This window comes from Euphorbia lathyris, chromosome 5, assembly GCF_963576675.1.
Source record: "Euphorbia lathyris chromosome 5, ddEupLath1.1, whole genome shotgun sequence".
Taxonomy (NCBI): domain Eukaryota; kingdom Viridiplantae; phylum Streptophyta; class Magnoliopsida; order Malpighiales; family Euphorbiaceae; genus Euphorbia; species Euphorbia lathyris.
The window spans coordinates 22,470,129-22,495,380 of NC_088914.1; the positions used below are offsets into that span (position 1 = coordinate 22,470,129).

At 37.4% G+C, this 25,252-nt stretch overlaps 1 protein-coding gene across 25 annotated transcripts; it reads right to left on the reverse strand.

The window, feature by feature from the left end:
* Window positions 1-1,483: 1,483 nt before the first annotated feature.
* LOC136230548 (aspartate aminotransferase, mitochondrial-like) lies at window positions 1,484-5,742 on the reverse strand. 25 transcript variants are annotated; one of them, XM_066019645.1, is made up of 12 exons: window positions 5,609-5,742; window positions 5,291-5,388; window positions 5,042-5,199; window positions 4,708-4,896; window positions 4,468-4,560; window positions 3,965-4,128; window positions 3,711-3,764; window positions 3,280-3,328; window positions 3,161-3,204; window positions 2,890-3,047; window positions 2,581-2,675; window positions 1,484-2,182 (listed from the first exon to the last, which is right to left on the reverse strand). In XM_066019645.1, exons 8-12 carry the CDS (start codon window positions 3,285-3,287, stop codon window positions 2,092-2,094), a joined length of 396 nt encoding a protein of 131 aa, XP_065875717.1. In that variant the 5' UTR covers window positions 3,288-3,328; window positions 3,711-3,764; window positions 3,965-4,128; window positions 4,468-4,560; window positions 4,708-4,896; window positions 5,042-5,199; window positions 5,291-5,388; window positions 5,609-5,742; the 3' UTR covers window positions 1,484-2,091. The 25 variants fall into 25 exon arrangements, with proteins under 25 accessions (XP_065875717.1, XP_065875718.1, XP_065875716.1 ...); XM_066019642.1 differs by having other exon boundaries at window positions 1,485-2,182; window positions 3,280-3,401; XM_066019639.1 differs by having other exon boundaries at window positions 1,485-2,182; window positions 3,280-3,414.
* Between the last annotated feature and the right edge of the window lie 19,510 nt (window positions 5,743-25,252).

Genomic DNA, 25,252 nt, shown 5'->3' on the forward strand with positions numbered 1-25,252 from the left:
GATGACTTGTTGATTACAGGAAACAGCCTTACTTCAATTGATCATCTTAAGCTCATGCTTTCTCAAACCTTTCACATGAAAGACTTGGGTCCTTTAAGATACTTCCTTGGCCTTGAAATAGACAGATCCTCCTCTGGCTTCTTTGTCTCACAGAAGAAATATGTCTAAGATATTCTTTCTGAGTTTGATATGACTCATTGCAAACCTCTTAAGCTTCCTATGGAAAGTAATCTAAAACTGACCCCTGAAAAAGGAACTCCATTGCCAGACTTTTCTATATATCAGAGACTTTTAGGCAAACTTATCTATTTAACAATCACTCGGCCAGACATAGCCTTCCCTGTTTAACTGCTTAGTCAGTTTCTTCACTGTCCTACATCTATTCATATGCAAGCTGCAAAGTGTATTCTGCGTTACCTTGCAGGGACATTGTCCCAGGGCATTTTGCTTGCATCCTCTTCTGCTGCTTCTTTAACCGCTTACTGTGATAGTGACTGGGCTAGTTGTCCAATCACCAGAAGATCCACCACTGGTTTTTGCATCTTCTTTGGTGACTCCCCTGTTTCCTGGAAAGCCAAGAAACAGGATGTTGTAGCTCGCTCCTCTGCTGAGGCTGAATATCGTGCTATGGCACTTACAACCTGTGAAATCACTTGGCTTTCAGCTCTTCTTAAGGACCTTGGTTTTTCCAAACTTCCTCCAACTGTGCTCAAGTGTGACAATCAAGCAGCTCTCTCAATTGCTGCCAACCCTGTTCTTCATGAATGCACCAAGCATATTGAGATCGACTGTCACTATGTTCGTGATCAAGTTAAGGCAGGCACTATCACCCCCGCTTATGTGTCTTCTGCTGAACAGGTTGCAGATGTTTTCACCAAAGTTCTTACAGTTGCTCAACACAATCATCATGTTTCCAAGCTAGGAGCAATTCCTTCCTCCACAGCTTGAGGGGGAGTATTAAGGACCAATTCAGCTATTTCATTTCTTTTGTTTGTTTCTCTGTACTAGTTTGTATTTTTCCTTTTTGTACTGTTGTTATCCTCACTGTCCAGACATGTGTTTTGTCTGATAGTGAAGTGGTTATCCTTTCTTGTTTTTATTGTCTCCTTTATATTCACTACAAAAAAATAGTCCTTTACCGACGGATTTTTCTTACTGTAGTGACGGTTTTAACCGTCGCTATAAATATTAGCGACGGTTTTGCAAAGCGTTGGTAAAGTGTTGTCAATGCCACTGTTGCTACTCTTAGCGACGGTTTTACTAGGACGTCGGGGTAAGATTTTTAATAGGGACGCTTCTCTAATGGCGGTTTAAACCGCCCCTAGAATCGATTTTCATTAAAAAAAAATAGGATTTACCGACAGAAAATTGGTCGGCAATCTGCACTAAAAATTAATGACAAAATTTAAATTTTACACGAAACTTTTTGTTGCTAAATCTCTGTTAAGTAATGCCATATAATAATTGCTTTTTTTTTTATTATCCTCAAACTGCGGTAGCAAACGGTTATAACTACATACATTCAAATAAAATTTCAGTACAATATCCACACCATTATTGTCAATATTGAAATTAAAACTAAAAATAACGAAATCTGAAATCAACATAACTAAAATGACTAAAGTTTAAATATGTTAAAAAATGTGTAAAACAACAGGTCTCCCACAGGACACTTGAGGAGATGATGTGGAAGACATGTCTTCTTCCACTTCTTCTACTGGTAGACTTTATGATAATAAGGGAAGAAATTTATACATAACAGCTCCATTTTGCCCCCGTAGTATAAATACTATAGTAAAAATTCCATCAACTCTTAAGGGTTGACATAATTCAGGATCAAACTTCAAGAGTCAATAAGGCCTATATCAATATACTTCCCTTCAAACTAACCCTTTGCCTGACCAGTTATGTTCTTACAAGTTCACCTAATTTAACTTGTGGATAAGCAACAGAAACTTTCAACAAGAATACCTTTTCATAGGCACACAAAACAGATCAAGAGAACTCGGCATATGTTGTAAATATTAATACAACTCAAGTTTTAATGTTGTTAAATAAAAACTAACCCTTTGTTTGACCCAACTGTGCTTTTTACCAGCAATGCGAGGACAACGAAGTACTTGAACTGATGCGTTTGAAAAAGCATGCCGGTTTCCTCATCATGGATTGCCATAATTCTATCCTGCAGTAATTAATTTTGGAACTTTTAGATCAAACTGTGACTTCCAATTAAATTCGAATGCAACATAATAGGAAAAGAGTAAAGGACAAAATGACAACCACGAAAAGTCGCAGTTGTTGAAATATTAGCTAAAGCTGCAGCATACAATGGAATTACAATGGAATTATAATAGCTCAAAACCAATTCCGAGTAACAACGTCATATACATTGAGAATAAATTACAAGAACACAATTAAAGGGGATCCAAATTCAAATGAGCAAATAGAATCGATAATGTTAACTCAATTCATAAGATTAACAGATATAGAACATAAACCCAAAGAAAGGGTAACTAGTCAAGGCTATGAAGTAGGGAAATTAATCTATCTTAATTTTTCAGAATGTATGACTAACTTTACCTTATACGTCCATCAGTAGTCATGTATACATGGAATTGCCTTGCTAGCTGAACAACCGGTTCCGCAGTTAACCCCGAGAAGCAGAACATTCCAACCTGAACCATTACAGTTACAGTCACAGATCCTCATTCTTCTTACTCAAAAGCATAATGAATTGAATGTCAACATGTTAAGTTATGTGATCCCAATTGAGAGAAGAACCGGACTGATATAGGCTGTCCTGCAGATATGCCATGCCCTTTTATTATAAATAAATATCAAATTATTCCATGCATTTCATTAAGAAGAAACAGAAGAAAATAAAATTACCTTAACCTCTTTGATCCATAGTTCTTTTATGGCTGGATCAGTGAGGATAGTCGAAACAAGCAATATGCCGTGAAGAGGAGGACTATTATACATTGCCCTGGCAATCCTGTGTAATTGGCTTGTTATTGCAATTGATTGCTCCATATCATCACATACCTCTGTTTGCATATCAAAGCTGAAATTCAGAATGATTTGCAACTAGTGAAGCTGATGAAAACAATTGAGAGCAATTTGCATACCTCTGTTGCCTTTTTTTTTCACACATACATACCTAATTCGAACTCTTTCGGTGCTGTTTCAACCATCAAAGGCGCCCTATTCAGCAAGTAAACATAAGCATACAGTAGAAACAGTGGAAAAAATAAGAAGGTTTTGGATCAAAATCATTACTTATTCATCACAAAGTCGATTTTCGCGCCTCGATTGCAATACCTTCAGGCTACACGGAATAATTGATAGAGCTTATCATGGTACCCAATTCTTTATAGGGTAACAGTGAGTATGAATGTTCTCTGTCCAGTAAATCTAGTGAGACAAGTTGGCTTACTTAGCTTCAACTAACAAAATGTATACTCGATTAACAAAAACAACCTTAATAAGGCAAAAACTCACTCAATGCCAACAAATGAATTACATGTATTAACACCTCATGTATCTTTTCCCAGGAAATTTAGGAAAGGAAAGGAGGAAAAATGTCCTTTGCCATGGAACATAGTGTAAAAAAGGAAAATAGCAGTCTATATTCAACATAAGATTCCAGAGAACACTAATTACAGCTGAAGCTTAACCCAGGAGTTTACATACAGATCAGACACTAATACCTATTAATTGCTTCAAGAAAACGTGAAATGTTTGTGCTGTCTCTCATCAAGCAGCTGAAGAAATACAAGGTCACAGAGTCAAACTAGTGTTACCTTTCTATGATCCATAATGTTTACAATAAAAAAGAAAACAAAAATTGGAGTGAAACAACCAAAATATTTGTAAAAACTAGCATTAACAATCAAAAAGAAAAAAGCACTACAACAAATGGGTGAGAAGTTCAATAAGGAATCCAATATCAAAATAAGATCACCTCATACACAGTTCATGCTTGTATTTGCATTGCAAGCATCTCTTTCGTGGATATCCGTATGAAGTTCAGACGGAGCATGGGCTTTGCCATGTAGATATATCAGTAATTAGATCTCGTAATTGATCAATAAGCAGCTTGAGACAAGCGTTCTTGCTAACGAGTTCCTATATTGGAAAGAACAAATTCAAAGGAAAGAATGCAGAAGAAAAGGAAAAACTAAAAGCACAAATCAAGAAAAATGATCAAATATAAAATACAGCAACATCAAGAGCCCGAGATATCTTATAATATATACATTTCCAAATTCCAATAACAGCTTTAAATTTGTTCCAATAGGATGTTACATATTAGCTATACTTTGGTGATCCCTCTCATGTTTTGTAGCCCCAAACTTTACTTAAGCTAACTCCCATCTTGTAGAACTTATGCCATTAGAGGAATACCATAAACTCAAACATGAAGTGTATAAATCACAACTGATGTCATAGTTAATTGAGGACTACCTTTCTCGAATTGGCGGCTTGCTCTTCTAATTTTTCAATATCAGCTTGATCTACCGGAGATGAACTGGTAGAAGTTGTTTCAAATGCTTTTGCCTGCTTAAGGATAAAGCATATATAAGCCATTTTTCTAGCAATGCAATACGCAAGATTTCACCATTTATACAGAATACCACAAGACTAAAACCACTCAAATTGATCATATAATAAAAGCCTGAAGTGAGCAAAAGTTTTGAGCTTTACCATAAGTAGACGGATTAGATATAGGGGTTCACAGTCAGTGACAGGAACCAGAAGAGCCTTGATAATGGTTCTTCTCCTTACAGTCAGTGCCACAAATGAAACCACCAACAGTTATTGACACATCAATTCCCCAGAGATGGATCCATGATTCACTAAGAGGGGTTGCTTATCGTGATTCCATACAATAACCTATAAATAAAATCCCAAGACTTAAACACTAGTCCAAATGAAGTAAAATGTTTTCCTTGACAGTATATCAGAAAAAGAAATTATTCCTTAAGCTTAACCTCCAAATGGCTCAACAAAAACAAGAAGTTCTAAATTTTATGCTAACCTTCAGAGAATGGCAAGGTACATTTCAGCAGCTACATTTCTATCAACTCTGTTAATTAAAAAAATTTAATATAGAGAAAATTGAGGGTCAGTACAAACCTTGGGTAATAGAGTATCAACCTTGCCCCAGTCATCTCAGCAGCTACATTTCTACCAACTCTGTTAATTAAAAAGAATACAAGGAATTCTCAACCATTTCAGTATCTTGCTTCACTGCAATAAATAGGCAAAGTAAAGAGAGAGTACTCACTTTCCAAGAACCGCCATGTAACCACCGGTCATATACTTGCAGCAATGGTCTCTAGTGCCTTCAACCACAGCTTCAGCAAAGGAGTTTCGGACAACAAACTGGAGATTGAATATGAGAACATTTACTATGAGGCATATTAAGAGAGAAAGAGAAAGGATATTGAAGGAAAAATAACGAAGCCTGAATACTGAAACTCGATCTAGGTTTGGTGAAACTGGATCTAGGTTTTGTGAAACCGTTTTACTCTACAAGGAAAATAGTTAAAAAGAAGAAAACCATTGAGATGAAGAAGAAGAAGATGAGATCGATGATTCATACCTATTGCAGAAGAATGACGAATCAAATGGATGGTGAAAGGAATGAAGCGATTTGAACGATGAACAGAGATCAATGAATAGTGATCGATTTGTACGATCGATAAAAAAAGGGAAAATTACAAAACTGGGTCAAATGGGAGGCCCATTTACATATTAAACTCATTTACTAATTCTACTACATATCTAGACTGATTTTGTGTGACTTTCCAAAAATACCCTCAATATTTACGCGGAGCTCGCCCCATCCCGTCTGACTTCGCATATTCACCCATATGTGAAGCCTGCGAAGTTAATGTTTTAATTTACATAATGAATTTTGTTCGCATATGCGAAGCCTGCGAAGCTGAAGTTTGTTTTGCTTGATGAATTTAGTTCGCATATGCGAATGCTGGATATGATTTGAAGCTAATACGCGAAGTGGTATATAACAAAAATTGGCAAACAACAACGGATTCGAACATTAAAATCATAACATTATCAAAATTTACAACAAGATTGCCACAATAACAACATTCAAATCATAACATTATCAAAATTTACAACAAGATTGCCACAATGAACTCTACTAACCAATCATTTTAAAGTGAAACTAACTAATCTGGTACCAAGATTACGCATCCGCTTCAAAATTGGCACCGGATTAAGTTAGGTCCACTTTGAAGATTGGCACCATGGGATGGACGTGTCCCATGGTGCACCCCGAGATTGACACAACCTCTCCTAACGAATCATTTCAGGAGTGAATGTGTCAATCTTGGGGAAGTTCATCCCTATACAGGAAGGAAAATCATCTTCCCTGCAGCCCAGTATGCCGCCTTCCAGAAAGGCATGTTACGTATTCAACCATCTACAGAAAAAATTAACCGTGTTAGTTATGAAAAAGGACGATTTTGGCTTCGCGAAATGAAAATTAGCGAAGCATGCGAATGTAAATGTGCAGGGAAGAGGTGATTTTACTTCGCATATCTATTTTTTCGCGAAGTCTGCGAGGTCTGAAAGGTGACTATCTACGTCGCATATCGATGCTTTCGCGAAGTCTGCGAGGTCTGAAACGTGAGGATCTATTCGCAGACTTCGCGAACTAATCGATTCGCAAGGTAGATCCATACGTTTCAGACTCTTTCTCTTCGCAGAACTTCGCGAAATCATCAATTCACGAAGTAGATCATCACTTTCCAGGCTCGTTCTCTTCGCAAAGCTTAGCGAAGCCATCGATTGCGAAGTGAATTCATGAAAAAACGCAGAAAAAAACACAGATACTTACATTTTTCGCCCCTTTCACCCCCAAAAGCGACAATAACAATATGATAACATGGGAAGAACGAAGGAAATAACGTAGAAAAACCATTTCTTTGATGGTAACAAGAAGAAAGAAACCAAGCAACGAACAGGAAGATGAAAAACCATTTACTCGTTTTCTAGGGTTGGGAAGTTGTAGAATCAAGAGATGAAGAGATGAAAAAGAAAAATTCATTATGATTTTGACTAAATGGTGCAGATTTCGTGCAATTTAAAGGAAGAAAGGAAGATCAAAAGTCTTGAAATCATTAATGCAGGAGCAACTTTTCGCATAACCAAGGAGATAGGGGGGAGCGGTGATTCGCGAGTGGTGGAAGTGGGAAGGTCAGGGGTATTTTTGGAAAGTCACACAAAATCAGTCTAGATATGTAGTAGAATTAGTAAATGGAATATGTAAATGGGCTTCCCATTTGACCAAAATTTATAATTTTCCCATAAAAAAAAATGAAGCGATTGACTGCATGTGCCGTCTTTGGGACAAACGATGGGCCTCCCAATACTAATATTTGGGCTTTTTGAGTTAAGCCCAGGGACGGTTTATCCAAGTGTTGGTATAAAAGTGTTGCTAATGACTTATTTTTTTTGTAGTGATTCCTTGGTAAGGCTCCTTTTTCCATTAATGAGAATGAAGCAATTATTGAGCTCCTTTTTGTGATTATTCTCTAATTTCCTCTGATATTTTTCTGTGCTTCAATACCTGATATTTTGCTCATTACGGCCTCTAATCGTTCGTTCTGCAAGCATAATAAATTAACAGATGGTGTAAATATAGAAGAAACATTCTCACGAGATAATAGCCGCTTCTCACTAAGTAGAAAACTAATCAGATCATCAATAGAAACTGATTCCAAATGTGCTTTAAAGGCACATGCAAATGGTCTATATGCAGACTGCCAATCAATAACAGCCTCGACCAAAGCATCATCAGAAACATGATGTTGAAGGGCATCAAGCTGATCACTAATCAACTGAGCATTGTGAACATACAATAAGATAGTATCCCTCTCTTATTTAATATTACAGAGGTGATATTTCAAGTCTCTAATTCGAGACCGGGATTCAACCGCCTAAGCTTTGTTTAATTTCTCTCATATGAAACTAGCACCTCCATCTCCAACAATTTGAGGTCACACTCACTCAGAAAACGAGGTAATCCAGTTGAGGACTTGTTGATCTTGTTGTTCCAAGATTTTATACTTCGGATTGGTGGCTCCAGTGGGTAATTTGCATGATGGAGGAACAATTGAGAAAAATCTTTAATAGGTGTACAAGACTCAAAATTATGAATATAGGCTGAAAAAAAAAGAGAATCTAAAATATATTAGACCTAACTCGTTATAGTTGTTGACTCAAAGCTCCCAGCCTAATTTTTCCTTATTCATGGATGAATCAAAACTCCGCCTGTGAGGGTCACTTGGTGGCCTTTACAGCCGGTCCCAAGCCCGGACAAAGGAGGAGGGTTGCGGTAGGTTTGTGGCGGCCAGCGTAAAACTTAGCCACATCTTATGACATGAACCATAATATAAATACCGTTGGGGCGTTCCCTACTCAGCGACGCGCTGCACTTCCTAGACCCGGGTGTAGTGATAAATGTGCAAGGGTTGCTAGGTCGTCGCCCCGAAGCGGCGCGCCACCCCAGGACCCGGGGGTGGTGTCAAATATGCAAGGGTTGCGGGTAAATAAGCTAGTCCACGGTAATGGTAGGGGTAGGGGTAAGGGTAGTAGGTTACGCTTTGGGACATGGAACATAGGTTCTTTGACAGGAAGATTAGCTGAAATTGTAGATGTTATGAAGAGGAGGAGAATAAATATATTATGCCTACAAGAAACCAAGTGGGTTGGAGCCAAGGCTAGAGAGATAGCTCCTTGGGGTTATAAGCTTTGGTACTCAGGAAAGGATAAGGGTAGAAATGGAGTAGGTATTCTTATTGATAGGGAGTATATTGATGAGGTAGTAGCGGTGTCTAGGAAGAGCGATAGAATTATGAGTGTTAAGCTAGTGATAGGGGATGAGGTTGTGAATGTCATTAGTGCATATGCGCCACAAATAGGATTAGATGTGTCTATAAGACAAGCTTTTTGGGATGACTTAGAGGAAGTGGTGCAACAGGTTCCTAGGGATGAAAAAATGGTACTAGGGGGTGATCTCAATGGACACGTGGGTTCTAGGCGAGATGGGTTTGAGAGTGTTCATGGAGGGTATGGTTTTGGAGATAAGAATGAAGCAGGAAATGATATTTTGGAATTCGCATCAGCCTATGACTTGAGTATCATGAACACATGGTTTATGAAGAGAACATCCCACTTAGTGACTTATCGGAGTGGCGGTAATGCGAGCCAAATTGACTTCTTCTTAGTAAGGAGTGCTTGGAGAAAGAGTTATATTGATTGTAAGGTGATCCCTGGTGAGAGTACGACAACCCAACATAGAGTAGTGGTGCTAGATTTTCGAAGTAGGAAATGTATAAGAAAACAAACACCTCAAGTAGAGACTAAGATTAAGTGGTGGAAATTGCAAGGGGAGAATCAACAAAAATTTGTGGATGAGATGACCAAAAAAGATATTTGGACTTGCAATATGGATTCAGATATAGATTCAATATGGAATAAGATGGAGCATAGTATAAGGGAAGTAGCGAAGGAAGTTCTAGGGGAATCTAAAGGTAGCATGCCACCGGGTAAGGACACATCTTGGTGGACAGAAGAAGTACGACAAGCAGTAAAGAGTAAGAGAGAATCCTATAAACTATTGGGGAAATGTAGGAGTGACGAGAACTACGAAAAATACAAAGAGGCTAAAAGGGAAGTAAAGAAGGTCATACGAGATGCTAGAGCAAAGGTGAATCGGGATCTGTATACAAGATTGGATACGAAAGAAGGGGAAAGAGACATATATAGAATTGCTCGGATGAGAGATAGGAAGACGCGAGATCTCGGAAAAGTTAAATGTGTGAAGGATGTGGACCAGAAAGTCCTAGTTGGAGATAAGGATATCAAGGAACGATGGAGGTCCTATTTTGATGACTTATTTAATGGAGATCGCTAACAAGATGTTGGAGATATAAGTATCCATCACGATATCATAAATCATGAATGCCTGCGGAGAATTCAAAAGGGTGAAGTCAAAATGGCATTAAGTAAGATGAAGTTGAAGAAAGCAGTAGGACCTGATGGCATCCCTATTGAGATTTGGAGATGTTTGGGAGAAAGAGGAATCGAATGGTTGACGACGTTCTTCAACAAAATTTGGAGAAACAATAAGATGCCATCAGAATGGAGGAAAAGTACCTTAATCCCTTTGTATAAGAACAAAGGCGATGTCCAAGATTGTGCCAACTATCGGGGAATCAAATTAATGAGTCACACTATGAAACTTTGGGAGCGAGTGATTGAACAAAGGCTAAGGAGGACGGTGAAGATCTCGGAAAACCAGTTTGGCTTTATGCCGGGAAGATCAACTATGGAAGCCATCCATCTAATGAGACAATTAATGGAGCACTATCGAAATAAGAAGAAAGACTTGCATATGGTTTTCATTGACTTGGAGAAAGCATATGATAAGGTACCAAGGGAAGTACTTTGGTGGGCCTTGATAAGGAAAGGCATTTCGCGGAAATATATTGACATCATAAAGGACATGTATGAGGGAGTATGCACGAGTGTACGTACTAGTGTTGGGAAAACTGAAGAGTTTCCTATTACGATTGGAGTGCATCAAGGTTCCGCACTAAGCCCATTTCTTTTTGCCATCGTTATGGATGAACTAACAAGTTCACTTCAAGATGGTATACCATGGTGCATGCTGTTTGCAGATGATATTGTGTTGGTTGATGAGACGAAAGAAGGAGTGGAGATGAAGTTGGAACTATGGAGGCAAACTCTAGAATCTAGAGGCTTTAAGTTGAGTCGAAGTAAGACAGAATATTTGGAGTGTAAGTTTAGCGGCCGTAGGAGTAGGGAGGCAGGGACAATCACCCTAGATGGGAGAGTTGTTCAGGCCTCGGATTGCTTCCGGTATTTAGGATCTATTATCCAAACGGATGGAGAAGTAGATGGAGATGTTGCCCATAGGATTAAAGCTGGTTGGTCGAAGTGGAAGAGTGCTACGGGTTTCCTTTGTGATCCCGGCATGCCTAATAGATTGAAGGGAAAATTCTACCGGACGGCAATTAGACCAGCATTGTTATATGGTACGGAGTGTTGGGCAGTGAAACACTGCCACATCCATAAGATGTCGGTGGCGGAGATGCGTATGTTGAGATGGATGTGTGGTCACACGAGAAAGGACCGGGTGCGTAATGAAATAATTAGGACAAAAGTAGGGGTTACATCTATTGAGAATAAAATGAGAGAAAACCGACTAAGGTGGTTTGGCCATGTGAGACGTAGAGCGCTTGATGCGCCGGTTAGGAGAACCGAAGAGTGGCAAAGGGATGTAGTGGTGAGGGGTAGGGGAAGACCTAAGCAAACTTGGAGGAGGGTGATCGAGAGTGATATGAGTTTATTGGGAATTGAGGAAAATATGGTAGTGGATAGGACGGAGTGGAGGGAGCGAATCTGTGTCGCTGACACGACTTGATTTTCACGGTTTTATATGATGGTTCATGTTAGCCGACCCCGAATCATTTCGGGACTAAGGCTTTGTTGTTGTTGTTGTTGTTGTTCATGGATGAATCAAGTACCACAAATAATCCATCCCCATTCAATTAGACAGTCCTTCCTTAGCAGCTAGAATTTAACCTAATGAAAGCATTATGATCTAGAAAAATCGGGTTTTAACTAATCAGCTTACTAAATCGATTTAAGAATAAACATGTTTTCATTTACTACTTGTTGCTGAAATTATTAAGTGTTTAGAGACTCATAATCTCAACTAGTTCTATGCCTTTGAATAGTATGAATTAACTGTATGAATCGGTCACTCGATCAAATAACAGTGAGATGGAGTTTCTCTAAACCCAATGAAAAACATGTACAATATAAAATACTAAAGATAAAAATTAAGAACAAATCAGCCTCATAACAATAATAAAATCTTGACTTTGATATTTGTTGTGCGGAATTAATGAAAGATAAATAAACAATAAATCGAAAAACACAGATTTACGTGGTTCACCAACGTTGTGTTGGCTAGTCCACGGGCAGACGAAGAATAGTATTATTAGGAGGCGAAAAATCAGATTACAATGATTAGGTTTACATAATGGGGTATTTATAATACTCAATCTAACCTAATCCCACTAGGAACCCATGATCTCAATCCAACTAGGAATCCATGATCCTAATCCAACTAGGAATCCATGATCCCAATCCAACTAGAAACTCATGATCCTAATCCAATTAGGAATCTGAAACCTAATACTACTCCGAATAGGAAACAAGATATACTGATTCAAGGCATTACGACAAATCTCCACCTTGACTTGAATCCTCCTGAAAACATAACAGATGCACCCATGACAGTGCCAGATGAACAGACTTCTCCCTCTGCCTCAGAGTCGCCCCCAGAGGGCAACTAATAATCTCTGACGTTTAGCAAGTCCAAACAGTGTTGAAAAACTTGCTATGTGGAACAGGCTTGGTAAACATGTTACATCTATATGCTTGGTCCTCTCATGATGAACCTGATCCTTGGCTTAACAGATTGCACTCAAGCTGTCACAATACACTGTAGCCTGATCATGATGTAGACCAAGATCACTAACCAGTCCTTTAAGCCAAATCCCCTCCTTAGCAGCTTCAGTCAGTGCCATATACTCTGCTTCCGTAGTAGACAAAGTAACTGTAGGCTGCAAAGTAGCTTTCCAACTAACAACTGAACCTCCAAGAGTGAAAACATAACCAGTCATAGATCTTCTACTGTCAACATCTCCAGCATAATCAGAGTCTGAAAAACCTGTCATCAAACACTCTGTATCACCTCCATAAATGAGACCAACGTCAGATGTACCTTTTAGGTACCGAAAGATCCTCTTCACAGCTTGCCAATGCTCCTTGCCAGGTTCACCCATAAACCTACTAACAACACTAACAGACTGTGCAAGATCAGGTCTAGTGAAGACCATTGCATACATCAAGCTTCCTACTGCACTAGCATAGGGAACTCGAGACATGTACTCCTTCTCTTCAGCAGACTTAGGTGCAAAAGCAATAGACAGATGTGCACTTGCAGCACTAGGAGTATCTATGGGCTTTGCGATAGACACGCCAAATCTTGACAAGATCTTCTAAATATAGCCCTTCTGTGACAGAAAAAGTTTCCTTTTGCTTCTGTCCCTGTAAATCTCTATTCCCAGAATTTTCTAAGCTGCACCCAAATCCTTCATCTCGAACTCTGCTCTGAGAAGACCCTTCAACTTCTGAATGTCGTGCTTCTTCCTTGCAGCTATCAACATGTCATCTACATATAACACCAGATAGATAAAGGACTCATCTTCTAGTTTATTGTAATAGACACAACAATCATATGGGGTCCTGGTGTAGCCCAGCTGCATCATGTAGTTGTCAAACCTCTTATACCACTGCCTGGGAGACTACTTAAGTCCATACCAGGACTTCTTCAACTTGCAAACATAATTATCCTTTCCAGGAATCTGGAAACCATCTGGTTGGGTCATGTAGATCTCTTCCTCCAAATCTCCATGCAGAAAGGTTGTCTTTACATCAAGTTGCTCAAGCTCCAAATCCTGATGTGTAACTATAGCTAGCAACACTCTAATAGAGGTGTGTCTGACTACTGGTGAGAATATCTCATTATAATCCAGTCCCTCTCTTTGGTTGAAACCTCTAGCAACAACTCTAGCCTTATACCTGACTCCCTCTGCAGGTGATATCCCTTCCTTTATCTTGAGAACCCACTTGCAAGTAATAATCTTTCTCCCTGGAGGTGGTATGACTAAATCCCATGTTTGATTCTTATGAAGGGATTCCATCTCATCTCCCATAGCAGCAAGCCATTTCTCAAAATTGGTGCCTGAAACAGTTTCTTGGTAAGTTGATGGTTCACGAGTGTCCACCTCTTCAGCAACATGTAGTGCATAGCCCACCATGTCCTCATACCTCTTAGGTGGCCTAACTCCAACCCTCCTTGGTTAATCTTGAGCTAAGCTACGATGTGTAGCTTCAGATGGTTGAGAAACTGATGGTGTAGACTCTGGTAGCTCTATTTCTGTTTCTAACTCTTGTTCCTTCAAGCCACTCTCACTCTGTATGACCTGAAACTCCACCTGTTTATCAATGCTATCAGTTTCTGTTGCAGTTGTAGGCTTCACAATGGGTCTATGCACAGATTTTTTTTGTCAAAGACTACATTTCTGCTCAAAATGACCCTTTTCTCTGATGGAGACCAGATCCTGAAGCCTTTAACTCCATCTCCATAGCCTATGAACACTCCCTTCGTGGCTCTTGGCTCTAGATTACCCTCATTAACATGATAGTAAACTGTGCACCCAAAAGCTTTCAATTTTGAGTAATCAGCAACCTTTCCTGACCACATTTCTATAGGCGTCTTGAGTTGTATGCCGATGTGTGGTCCGCGATTAATCAGATAACATGATGTGTTCACCGCTTCAGCCTAGAATCTTCTTTCTAACCCAGTGTTAGAGAGCATGCACCTCACCCTCTCTAGTAACGTCTGGTTTATTCGTTTAGCTACACCATTCTGTTGCAGTGTATTCCTAACTGTGTGATGCCGAACAATCCCTTGATCCTTACAGAACTGATCAAACTCAGACGAGCAGAATTCCAGACCATTATCAGTTCGCAGCCTCTTTATCTTCTTACCTGTTTGGTTTTCCACTAATGCTTTCCACTGCTTGAAATTCTTGAAAGCTTCACTTTTATGCTTCATCATGATGACCCAAGTCATCCTTGAATAATCATCAATCAGAGACATAAAATATCTGTGACCTCCCAAAGACTCAACTCGAGATGGACCCCAACAATCAGAGTGGATGTAATCAAGTGTGTCTTTTGTTATGTGAATAGCTTTGGGAAACTTGCTGCGATGTAGTTTCCCAAAGACACAGTGTTCACAAAGCTCCAAACTTTTGACCTTATGACCATCAAGAAGATCATCCTTTGATAGAATCTGCATCCCTCTTTCGCCCATATGACCAAATCTCATATGCCATATCTTTGTCATATCCTCCTGGTCAATCTCTGAAGATGCAACATTAGCTGAACCTGTAACAGTGGAACCTTGCAGGAAATACAAAGTACCATGCTTCACACCTTTCAGAATCACATCAGAACCTTTATAGACATGTAGAACTCCATCTTTTCCTGACCAGCTGAGACCCCTACTGTCTAACAGACTCAAAGATATCAGGTTCTTCGTCATCAATGGAACATGCCTGACTTCGTTCAACGTGCAGAACTTACCATCATGTGTCCTCAACTTGATCGAGCCTATTCCAACTGCTTTGCAGACATGACTATTAGCCATTGAAATGCTACCTCCATCTACCTGCTTATAAGTTGAAAACCACTCTCTCCTTGGAAAAATATGATAAGATGCTCCTGAATCAAGAACCCACACATCAGAGTGATGAGTGTGTCCATCAGCAACTAAAGCAATATCGTTTTCAGAGCTACTGTCGCCATCTGCTACAGCAGCAGAACCTGGTTGATTTTCTGATTTCTTCTTCTTTTTTGGACAAGCAGTTTTCCAATGTCCTTTCTCCTTACAGTAATTACAAGTGTCGTCTGGCTTGGGACCCTTTGAGAACGACTTCTTAGAATTCTTCTTTCCACTGTTTCCCTTTCCCTTACTGCCGCTGGCAAACAGTCCAGAGGCCTGATTATCTGCACCTGTATTGCTCGCCTTATGGCGCAACTCCCTACTATGAAGAGATGACCTAACTTCTTCCAAAGTCACAGAATCTTTACCAACAATAAATGATTGAACAAAATTCTCATATGAAAGCGGTAAAGACACTAATAGAATCACAGCAGCATCTTCATCTTCAATTTTCACATCAATATTACGTAATTCTAATAATAATGTGTTCAATTGATCTAAATGATCCATGAGTTGCGTACCTTCCTGTATTCGCAGGCCAAACAGACGTTGTTTCAGAAGAAGTTTGTTCGTTAGAGATTTTGTCATGTATAAGCTCTCTAACTTCATCCACAGACCGGCAGCAGTCTCTTCGTCTGAGACCTTAGTGATGACGTCATCTACGAGGCACAACATAATTGTTGAATGTGCCTTTTCTTCTAGAATCATCATCTCAGCAGTGACTTCTCTCGTTGCCTTCTTCAACGGCGTCCACAGACCTTGTTGTTTTAACAAAGCCCGCATCTTGATCTGCCATAGACTGAAACTATTTCTCCCAGTAAACTTTTCGATTTTCACGTTCATTGTAGACATCTTTCTCTCCAGAAAACAAAACCCCGATCGGAAACCGAAAGCTCTGATACCAGTTTGTTGTGCGGAATTAATGAAAGATAAATAAATAATCAATCGAAAAACACAGATTTATGTGGTTCACCAACATTGTGTTGGCTAGTCTACGGGCAAAAGGAGAATAGTATTATTAGGAGGCAAAAAATCAGATTACAATGATTAGGTTTACATAATGGGGTATTTATAATACCCAATCTAACCTAATCCCACTAGGAACCCATGATCCCAATCCAACTAGGAACCCATGATCCCAATCCAACTAGGAACCCATGCTCCTAATCCAACTAGGAATCCATGATCCCAATCCAACTAGGAACCCATGATCCTAATCCAACTAGGAATCCGAAACCTAATACTACTCCGAATAGGAAACAAAATATACCGATTCAAGGCATTACGACAATATTAACATTTTAACTGAAATTAGGAGTTTAGCGAATATGGCCATGGTCAGAATTAATAGAAGGAGTCTCTCACCCTCCTTCAATTATTGGAGCACATCTCTCCACAGATGGCTTCTGGGTGCACTCCTTATCCACCTTCAATTATTTAAGTACCCTTTCCAACAATAAAATGCTAATTCTTCATCAACAACATATGTCATTGGCATTTTCTTGTGTAACTTTTTGCATTTAAAACGCTGAGGCTTCTCCTTGTGCCAACAGTTTTTTCCTTCTCGATCATGCTTCACATAATGACCATAGGGAGTAATTTTCAATTTCCCTTTTCAAATTTTGGCAAAGAAAATTCTCTCAACCACTTGTTCATTTTCTGGAAGCATAGGTTGAGTTTTCTTTCAAATAATCACAGATCCCTTAAGGATCAATGAAGCTCTGATACCAATTGTTGGTTTTTTTACAACACTATAAACGAAATAACAAAAAAAATGGTGCTAACCATTTTATTTAATCTGTTCATGTTCTGCACACCTTAAAAGTACATATTAATGGTCTTTTTTATAGGCTTATAATGCAACAAGAAGATATTAGAGGAACAAAAAAAATCTTATTTGTTATCCACTAATATCCCACTAACATAGTCAAATACTTATTTTTAGGAACTACTGAACTAGACTTTGTAAAAAATAACTTTGAATCAAAAATCAAAATCTCAATAATATTTCATACTTTTATGTAGCAAACAACAAGCGCTTGTTCTCATACATGTGGATACTATCGTTGAACTTCTTGAGAAGGGTTTCAAAGTTTTATTTGAAACAAATCATTGCATCATAAAGGATTCAGCGGACAAAGATGTCTTCAAAGTGAAGATGAAAGGCAAGATCTTTGCATTGAATCCATTGAAGGAGGAGCAAAAAGCGTTTACTGAAACACAAATTAATTCAGAAGTCTGTGAAAAGATGATCTCATCAGGTTTGAGTTCAAAAAAATTTGAAAGAGGCGTTGATTCAAGAGAAGGAAATTCAAGAGGAGGCTGAGGAGAAAAATCCTATTGTACTACTGCATTTGCTTTAGCTAATGTTAGGGATCGAAATGAAGATGAAGAAGGGGACCTTGACGATTTTAATGGTTTCTCTGAAACTCAAACTCAGTTTGGTGATTATGATCATATTGATGAGCATGAGGAGAAATTACTTGAGTCATTTTTTTCCATAGATGCATGTCCACAGCGCACACTTGCAGACCTCGTTATTTAAAAAAAAACAAATAGGACACAAATGTTTCTTTAGAGTTCCTTAGAGAAAAGCTTGGAGTTTGCAGTAACCAAAGCAAGGAGGAGTGTTAAATTTATGCTTTAATAACTGCTACATTATTATTGTATTATGTTTAGAATATCTGTATTTTTTGATAAGTATGATTTAGTCAGTTGCTGAAGTGGTTATTAAACCACTGATTTGTAGGAAGTAGTTATTGAACAATTATTCTGTAACTGTGTTTCTGTTGTATTTAAACTGAGTATCAGATCAATAATATGTATACTTTCCATAGCAAATTGACTCAGTATCAAATCATCTCATTCATTTTCCAATAGATGAAACAACTCCTGTTACGCGGTCCGAGTAAGGATGGGCTCTATTTGCTTCCACCCAGCTTGAAAGACGCGTTAGTAGGAGAGAATGTGTCTTTTGAACAGTGGCATGCACGCATAGAAAAATGTCAAAATCAAACGGTTAACAGAATTCTCAAGGATAACAATTTATCATCATCAGCACCAGTCAATAGTTGTTCATTTTTTCCCTTAGGAAAATTAGCCAAATCTTCTTTACCTTCAATTGTTCGTTCTAATACTGCTATTTTTGAGAATTTACATTTGGATGTTTGGGGTCCTGCCCATATTTTTATCTTTTAGTGGACATTGTTATTTTCTGATTATAATTGATGAATTCACTCGCTTTGGATGAATATTTTGTTAAAAAAAAGTGAGGTTGCCATCACATTTCACAATTTTTATGCAATGATCTGAAACCAGTGTAATGCTAGAGTTAAGAATTTTTATTCAGACCTTGGGGATGAATTTGAAAAATTACAATCATTTTTGCAGGCTAATGTTGTTGTGCATAAAATTGCTTTCACTCACACACATGCTCAAAATGGCATTGCCGAAAGGAAAATTAGGCATGTGATAGATATGTGTCTTACTTTGTTAGCCAATGCGTCGTTACCGTTACATTTTTGGAATTTATGCATGGTTCATAGTATGGGCATGATTAATATTCTACCTACCAAAACTCTTCATGATAAGTCACCTTTTTTCCTCTTTCATAAAAAAAACATCTGGAGTATTCTTCATTGCGTGTGTTTGGCAAATCATTCTGGGGACCTTTGTCTGGATTTTTGATTTTTGTTCTAAGCTACGCGTTTATTTGGGACCTTCCCCAAATCATTCTGGGGACCTTTGTCTGGATTTCTCAACCAGAAGAATTTACATCTGCAAGATTTTTACATTTTTTAATGTTTTTTTCATTTTTTCTATTTTTCACGTTTTTTAGGATATAAATTATGGATTTGTCAAAATTTATAGGATTTGAGAAATTGGTTAGAGAAGATTAGATACTTAATTGATTGTAATTTTGTAAATTACAAAAATATATTATAAGGAATAACTATTCCTAAGTTAAAATAAAGAATGTCTATTTCACAAAAACAAGGAATAGAAATTGCATGGAATAGTTATTCTATAAGAAAAACTTCAATCAAAGGCAGTATTGTAAAAGTCGTAAGGCGCTAGTCGGGCGGACAAGACCTCAAAAGATTAATCGGGGATTAATCGGATATGTATTTTTCTATTTTTCTATTTTTTTTATATTTATAATTAAATAAATATTATATAAACACATTTAAAATATAAATTATCACATCTAAAAATAATATTAATAAATATTATAAATATTTTCTTTAAATAAATAATAAAATATCCATAAATATTCATAAAAAAAATGTGTCTACTACCTTCTCCATATTCATCAAATAATTCTTTATTTTCTTCCTCAAAATATTTAATATTCGTAATCTAATATATTGAAATTAATTTTATTTAGTGTTATGTAAATTAGTTTTATTATTTTTAGTTGTTGTTGTGATCATTAATTATTTGTATTATTTATTTTGTAGCAAAATTTTTATAATTTTATGATTTGATCCGATTTTTAGCTGTCTGACCCGATTTTTAACCGCCTGGCCTGATTTTTAGCCGCCTAACCCGACTTGCCTGCCTAACCCGACTTGCCCGACTAGCCCGACTTGCCCCAATTTATCCCGACTTGAACCGCCTAGGCGGAAATATATCGGACCCCCGACTTAACCCGCCCAGTTATAAAAAATCGGTCGGTGTTCTGAATTTCGCCGACTAGTCGGCCGATTAGTCGCCGACTTGGCCGACTTTTAGAACACTGATCAAAGGTGGGAATAATCATTCTTTAGAAATAATTATTCTGTTTCCCTCTATTCTGCCAACCAAATAAACTCTCAGTATTAGAACTAATAGCTACAACTATGGAGGAGGAGAAGAAGATCGAAGCCATGGTTTTGGTATTATAATTAATTATATATTGTTGGTATTTTTACAACAAATAATATGCTATTTGTATCATAAAGCCATGTGTAGGGGCGTAGACAGGGGCCTGGACCCGTACCTCTCCGACCGCCGGAACCACCTTAACCTCGGATAGTTTCAGCTCCCCAAGATAGCCCATTAAGTGTTAGATTTGTCCAAAATTCAAAATTTCAATATTTTGGACCTATTAGGTACTCTTAAATCCAACTTTCTAATTTTTTTTGGGTGTATTAGGTCTCTCTAAATCCAAATTTTTAATATTTTTAGGCCTGTTAGGTCTCTCTAAATCCAAATTTCTAATTTTATTTGGTCTGGTAGTCCTCTCAAATCAAAATTTTTAATTTTTTTTATCTGTTCGGTCCTCCCTAAATCCAATTTTGTTTTTACATGTTAGGACTCTTAAACGAAATCTAGCTTAATTTTGAGAAATTGTACATTAATATTTAAAAATTGGTTCTTAAGCATTCAAATTATAACACGCATACATACAAAAAAAAAAATTGAGCAAGTTCGATTTAGTAATTTTTTTTTACGAACGCACGTATAAAATCGGCCCCCAACCAAATAATCCTCTATCCGCCAGTGGGCCATGTGGGACAATGCAATTGAATGAGTGTTCTAAACTATTAGTATGTGTTTTCAATAGGACGGAAGAGTTTCATAATATTTGAAAGAATTGTAATAAGTAGCAACGTATTTATACGCATCAAGACAATTCTGTAAACTTAATAAATTCTTTCCAAATTTTCTTCAACAACATATAAATTCTTTCCAAATTCAGGTTGACTTTTTTTGTTCAATAACTAGTTACGCATTTGGATATAGATGATATATTTAGATAGGGCAGTTTTAAACAATTTTTTGGCCTTGTCTAAATGAAAAAGGTTGGTTACATAAAACTCATCTTTGTTGTAAAAAATTCGAGTTATCTCATAGTTGTATCATTTATTCTAACTTTGTCTAAGTAAACTTATTCTATAAGTATCATTAAATATATATATCCATGGCAATTAAATGTTAATATCTTGTGGTTGAAGAAAAGATATTTCGTATTAAAATATTCAATAAAAAAATACTACTAATCCCCATTAACCCGTACCTCTTCATCTCTTTACTGTCATTTTTTATTTTGCATCAACCACCTACTTGTTTAGAACATCTATGATTTTCAGCATAATGACTAAATGCCACATGAAACCCATCTCAATCTCTTAAAATTTGACTTATGATTTTGCTTTTTTTTTTTAATGGCTTCAAGAAAATTGAGATGTTACAATTCCTAGGTGTCTTTGCTTCTACAATTCTACCTTTTCGTAAATTTAATTTCCATGAAGAGTCTTTTGAACGTATCTAGATAAAATTTGGTGTTTCTCTAATGTGTCTTGGCAAATTCTTTTTCAGATGAAATGGAAATTTAAAAGTGTCTTACACCCATCTTAAATTTTCTAATTCATACGTTCTGAAACATTATCTTTGGAAGGAGTAGATTCTTTATCTTGTATTTTTTAAAAGTTTTTTTTTTTTTTTAATTCTACGTGTCTAGATGATTCCTTCCTTCTTTGATTTCAATTCTTCTCTTTATGTGATATAATCAGAAGTCAATCTCAGTTAATAGTGAAAATGTGAAAAGAACCACAAAAAAGTGAGGAAACTGTGAATAGAGATTATACAAATTGGAAGACAAATTTACCGATGTAGAAGATAAAAAAAATAATCAGAAAACACAAAAAGGGAAATTAAAGAAAACAAAAAAAAAACACAGATTATATGTTAGAATAGGAAGAGATTAGGAAAAACTAAAGAGGGATAGAGATAACCAAACAATAAAAATACACTGGGATCAAGGTGATATGCAGAGAAGGGGAAAATAGAAGACAAAAAAACTATAAGGAGAAAGAAAGAGTGGAAACCGAATTTTGGAAAATTTAATTTAAAAAGTATTAAAAATGCAAATTTTACAAAATTAAAAATATTTGAATAGAATTTGATGTTATCAAATTAAAAAAATGGTTAATTATAAATAACTATCTGTTCTAGCAGCTGAATAACTACTGTAATAGTAAATCTGATGATTATTACAGGCTTGATCAGGAAAATGTAGATTAAGGAACAATAAAACCCTAATACATTGAGGAAGAGAACAAATATAGCATGCCATTTCTATGTTTCGATTTTAGAAACAGAGATTTGGATGTAGAAAGCTTCCGTGGAGTTAGCCAAATAGAGGGCTGTGAGAGCTAAATCATAAATCATCGAGCTAAAAACCTTCAAAAGGACTTATTGAACTCAAAGAAACCTAATTATCTCAGTAGGTTTTGGTTTAAATATAAGGTGAAATATGATACGTACTACTTGAGTGGGTCAACTGATGGTGCAGATTGTGTCCTGGTTTTTTGGGATTCTTAGTGGTTAAATTGTTCAAATAAGTTGTTCCTATTTTCTAGATAAGTTGTTCTTATTTTCTAGTTCAATTTTATTTGTTACGGTTGTTTAGTTGTTATATAAATCCTTTTGTTTTATCATAAGGGATATGAATAATAAATCCAAAAACACTTGCTTCTTCTCCAATTTCTTCTCACTTCTCCTGTTTCTTATAATCACAGTCTGTCTATTAAATTCAGTCTTATTAGTGGTATTAGAGCCTGGTTCCAATTATGGATACTCGTGGAAAAACTAATATCGAGTTTCGCAATGAAGTCAATGACATCCTAGCCAAACACGAGTCCTCCTTTGATCAAGTTAATGCGACCTTACAAGTTGTGTTAACTGAGCTTCAAGCGATGTAAACCACACGAACCAACCAACCAGAAGTTAATCCGTTTTGGCGAGCAGAGTCCTCTTCCAACAACCACAATACTATCAAATTGTTCTTCCCAAATTTGATGGTGTTGATCCTACTAGATGGGTGTATAGAGTTGAACAGTAATTTGATTTCAAAAACATTGCTCCAGGACAACAAGTACAACTTGCTTCCTTCCATTTGGAAGGTATAGCCTTCCAATGGCACCGTTGGTTAGCAAAGTTTCGCGGACCGCTGACATGGGGCGAATTTACCAAGGTCTCCTCCTCCGCTTGGGCCAACTAACTATGAAGATCCATCTGAAGCGTTGAGTCGCCTCAGACAAACCTCAACAGTAGCTGTTTACCAAGAAGCCTTTGAAAAGTTATCACACCGGGTTGATGGATTGCCAGAATGTTGAGTCGCGATGACATTCATATTGAAGTCAAAATCAAACAACCCAAAACGTTGGCTGATGCAATAGGTGTGGCCCGACTCATAGAGGAAAACACCCAAATACAAAGGAAGCCAAACCAGCCACTCCGCTTCAATCCTACAACCATCCCTTCCAAAGAAAACCATAACCCAACTGCATGGTATTTTAGGCCTTCCACCAAAAAGCAATAACTCCAACCCCACATTCCGACGAATTACCAATTAAGAAGCTAAAGACCGACGGGATAAGGGACTTTGTTATTATTGTGATGAGAAGTTCACTCCGGGACATTGCTGTCAAAGACCCCAATTTTTTATGATTGAAGATGCCTCACTATACTGCAAAGAGGATAACACCCAATAAGTAGAAGAACTAGAGTCAGTGCCAAAAATCTCTTTCCATGCAATTACAGGTACCAATCACCCCCAAACCTTGCGAGTAGAAGGAAAAAGATACAAAGTACATCAATAACTGTTCTAATCGATGGAGGTAGTACCCATAACTTTATTGATGAATCTATTGTTTTTAAGTTTGGTTTACCTGTAGCTCGAGATAAGAAATTTCAGATTATGGTGGCCAACAGAGATAAGATAGTTTGTTCTGGGCAATCTCAAGCACTCACTATCACCATCCAAGGGCAAGCCATAACAGCAGATTTTTACGTCCTCTTAGTGGCAGTGTGTCCTCTAGTGTTGGGTGTTCAATGGCTGGAAACTCTTTATCCCATTGAGACAGATTACAAAAGGTTGACTATGAGCTTCAAAGTTGGAGGGAATTCTCACACTTTTAATGGGTTGAAGCAACAAGCCATGGCCCCTTTATCCAAAAAAGAATGTTGTCATCTATGCCACATACATGGTATGGGGTTCTTTTTTCAAATTGTTCCCTCTGTCGATGACCATGTACCACAAACACACCCACCTGAAATTGACCAAATTCTAACCAAATTTTCCAACGTTTTTTAACCTCCCAATTTGTTACCCCCAAAATGTTCACGTGATCACCATATACCACTATTACCCAAAGCAGAGCCAGCGAGTGTGCGCCCTTACCGTTACCCTTATTACCAAAAAACTGAAATGAAAAATTGGTCAAAGAGTTTCTCGATGCTGGATTAATACAGCCTAGCTCGAGCCCTTTCTCTACCCCAGTTCTTCTTGTGAAAAAAACTGATGGGAGTTGGAGATTTTGTGTTGACTATCGGGCCTTAAACAACATCACTGTGTAGGACAAGTATCCGATTCCAGTTATCGACGAGCTCCCTTGATGAGTTACATGGGGCCAAATATTTTTCCAAATTGGATTTAAAGGCAGGCTATCCCCAAATCATGGTACATTATGAAGACATTCCAAAGACCGCTTTCAGAACACATGAAAGGCATTATGAGTTTATTGTAATGCCATTTGGCCTTACGAACGCACCAACAACTTTCCAAAGTCTCGTGAATGACCTTTTTCGACCTTATTATCTTCGAAAATTCATATGGGTTTTCTTCGATGATATTTTGATCTATTCACAAGCTTGGGATGAACATTTGGAACATTTGCATGTTGTTTTAAATATATTGTCAACAAACAGTTTATATGCCAAATAGTCAAAATGCAAATTTGCAGGTTGTTTTAAATATATTGTCTCACAAGTTGATTACTTGAGTCATGTAATTTCGGAGCAGGGGGTAGCTGTTGATCCAACTAAAATCAAGTCTGT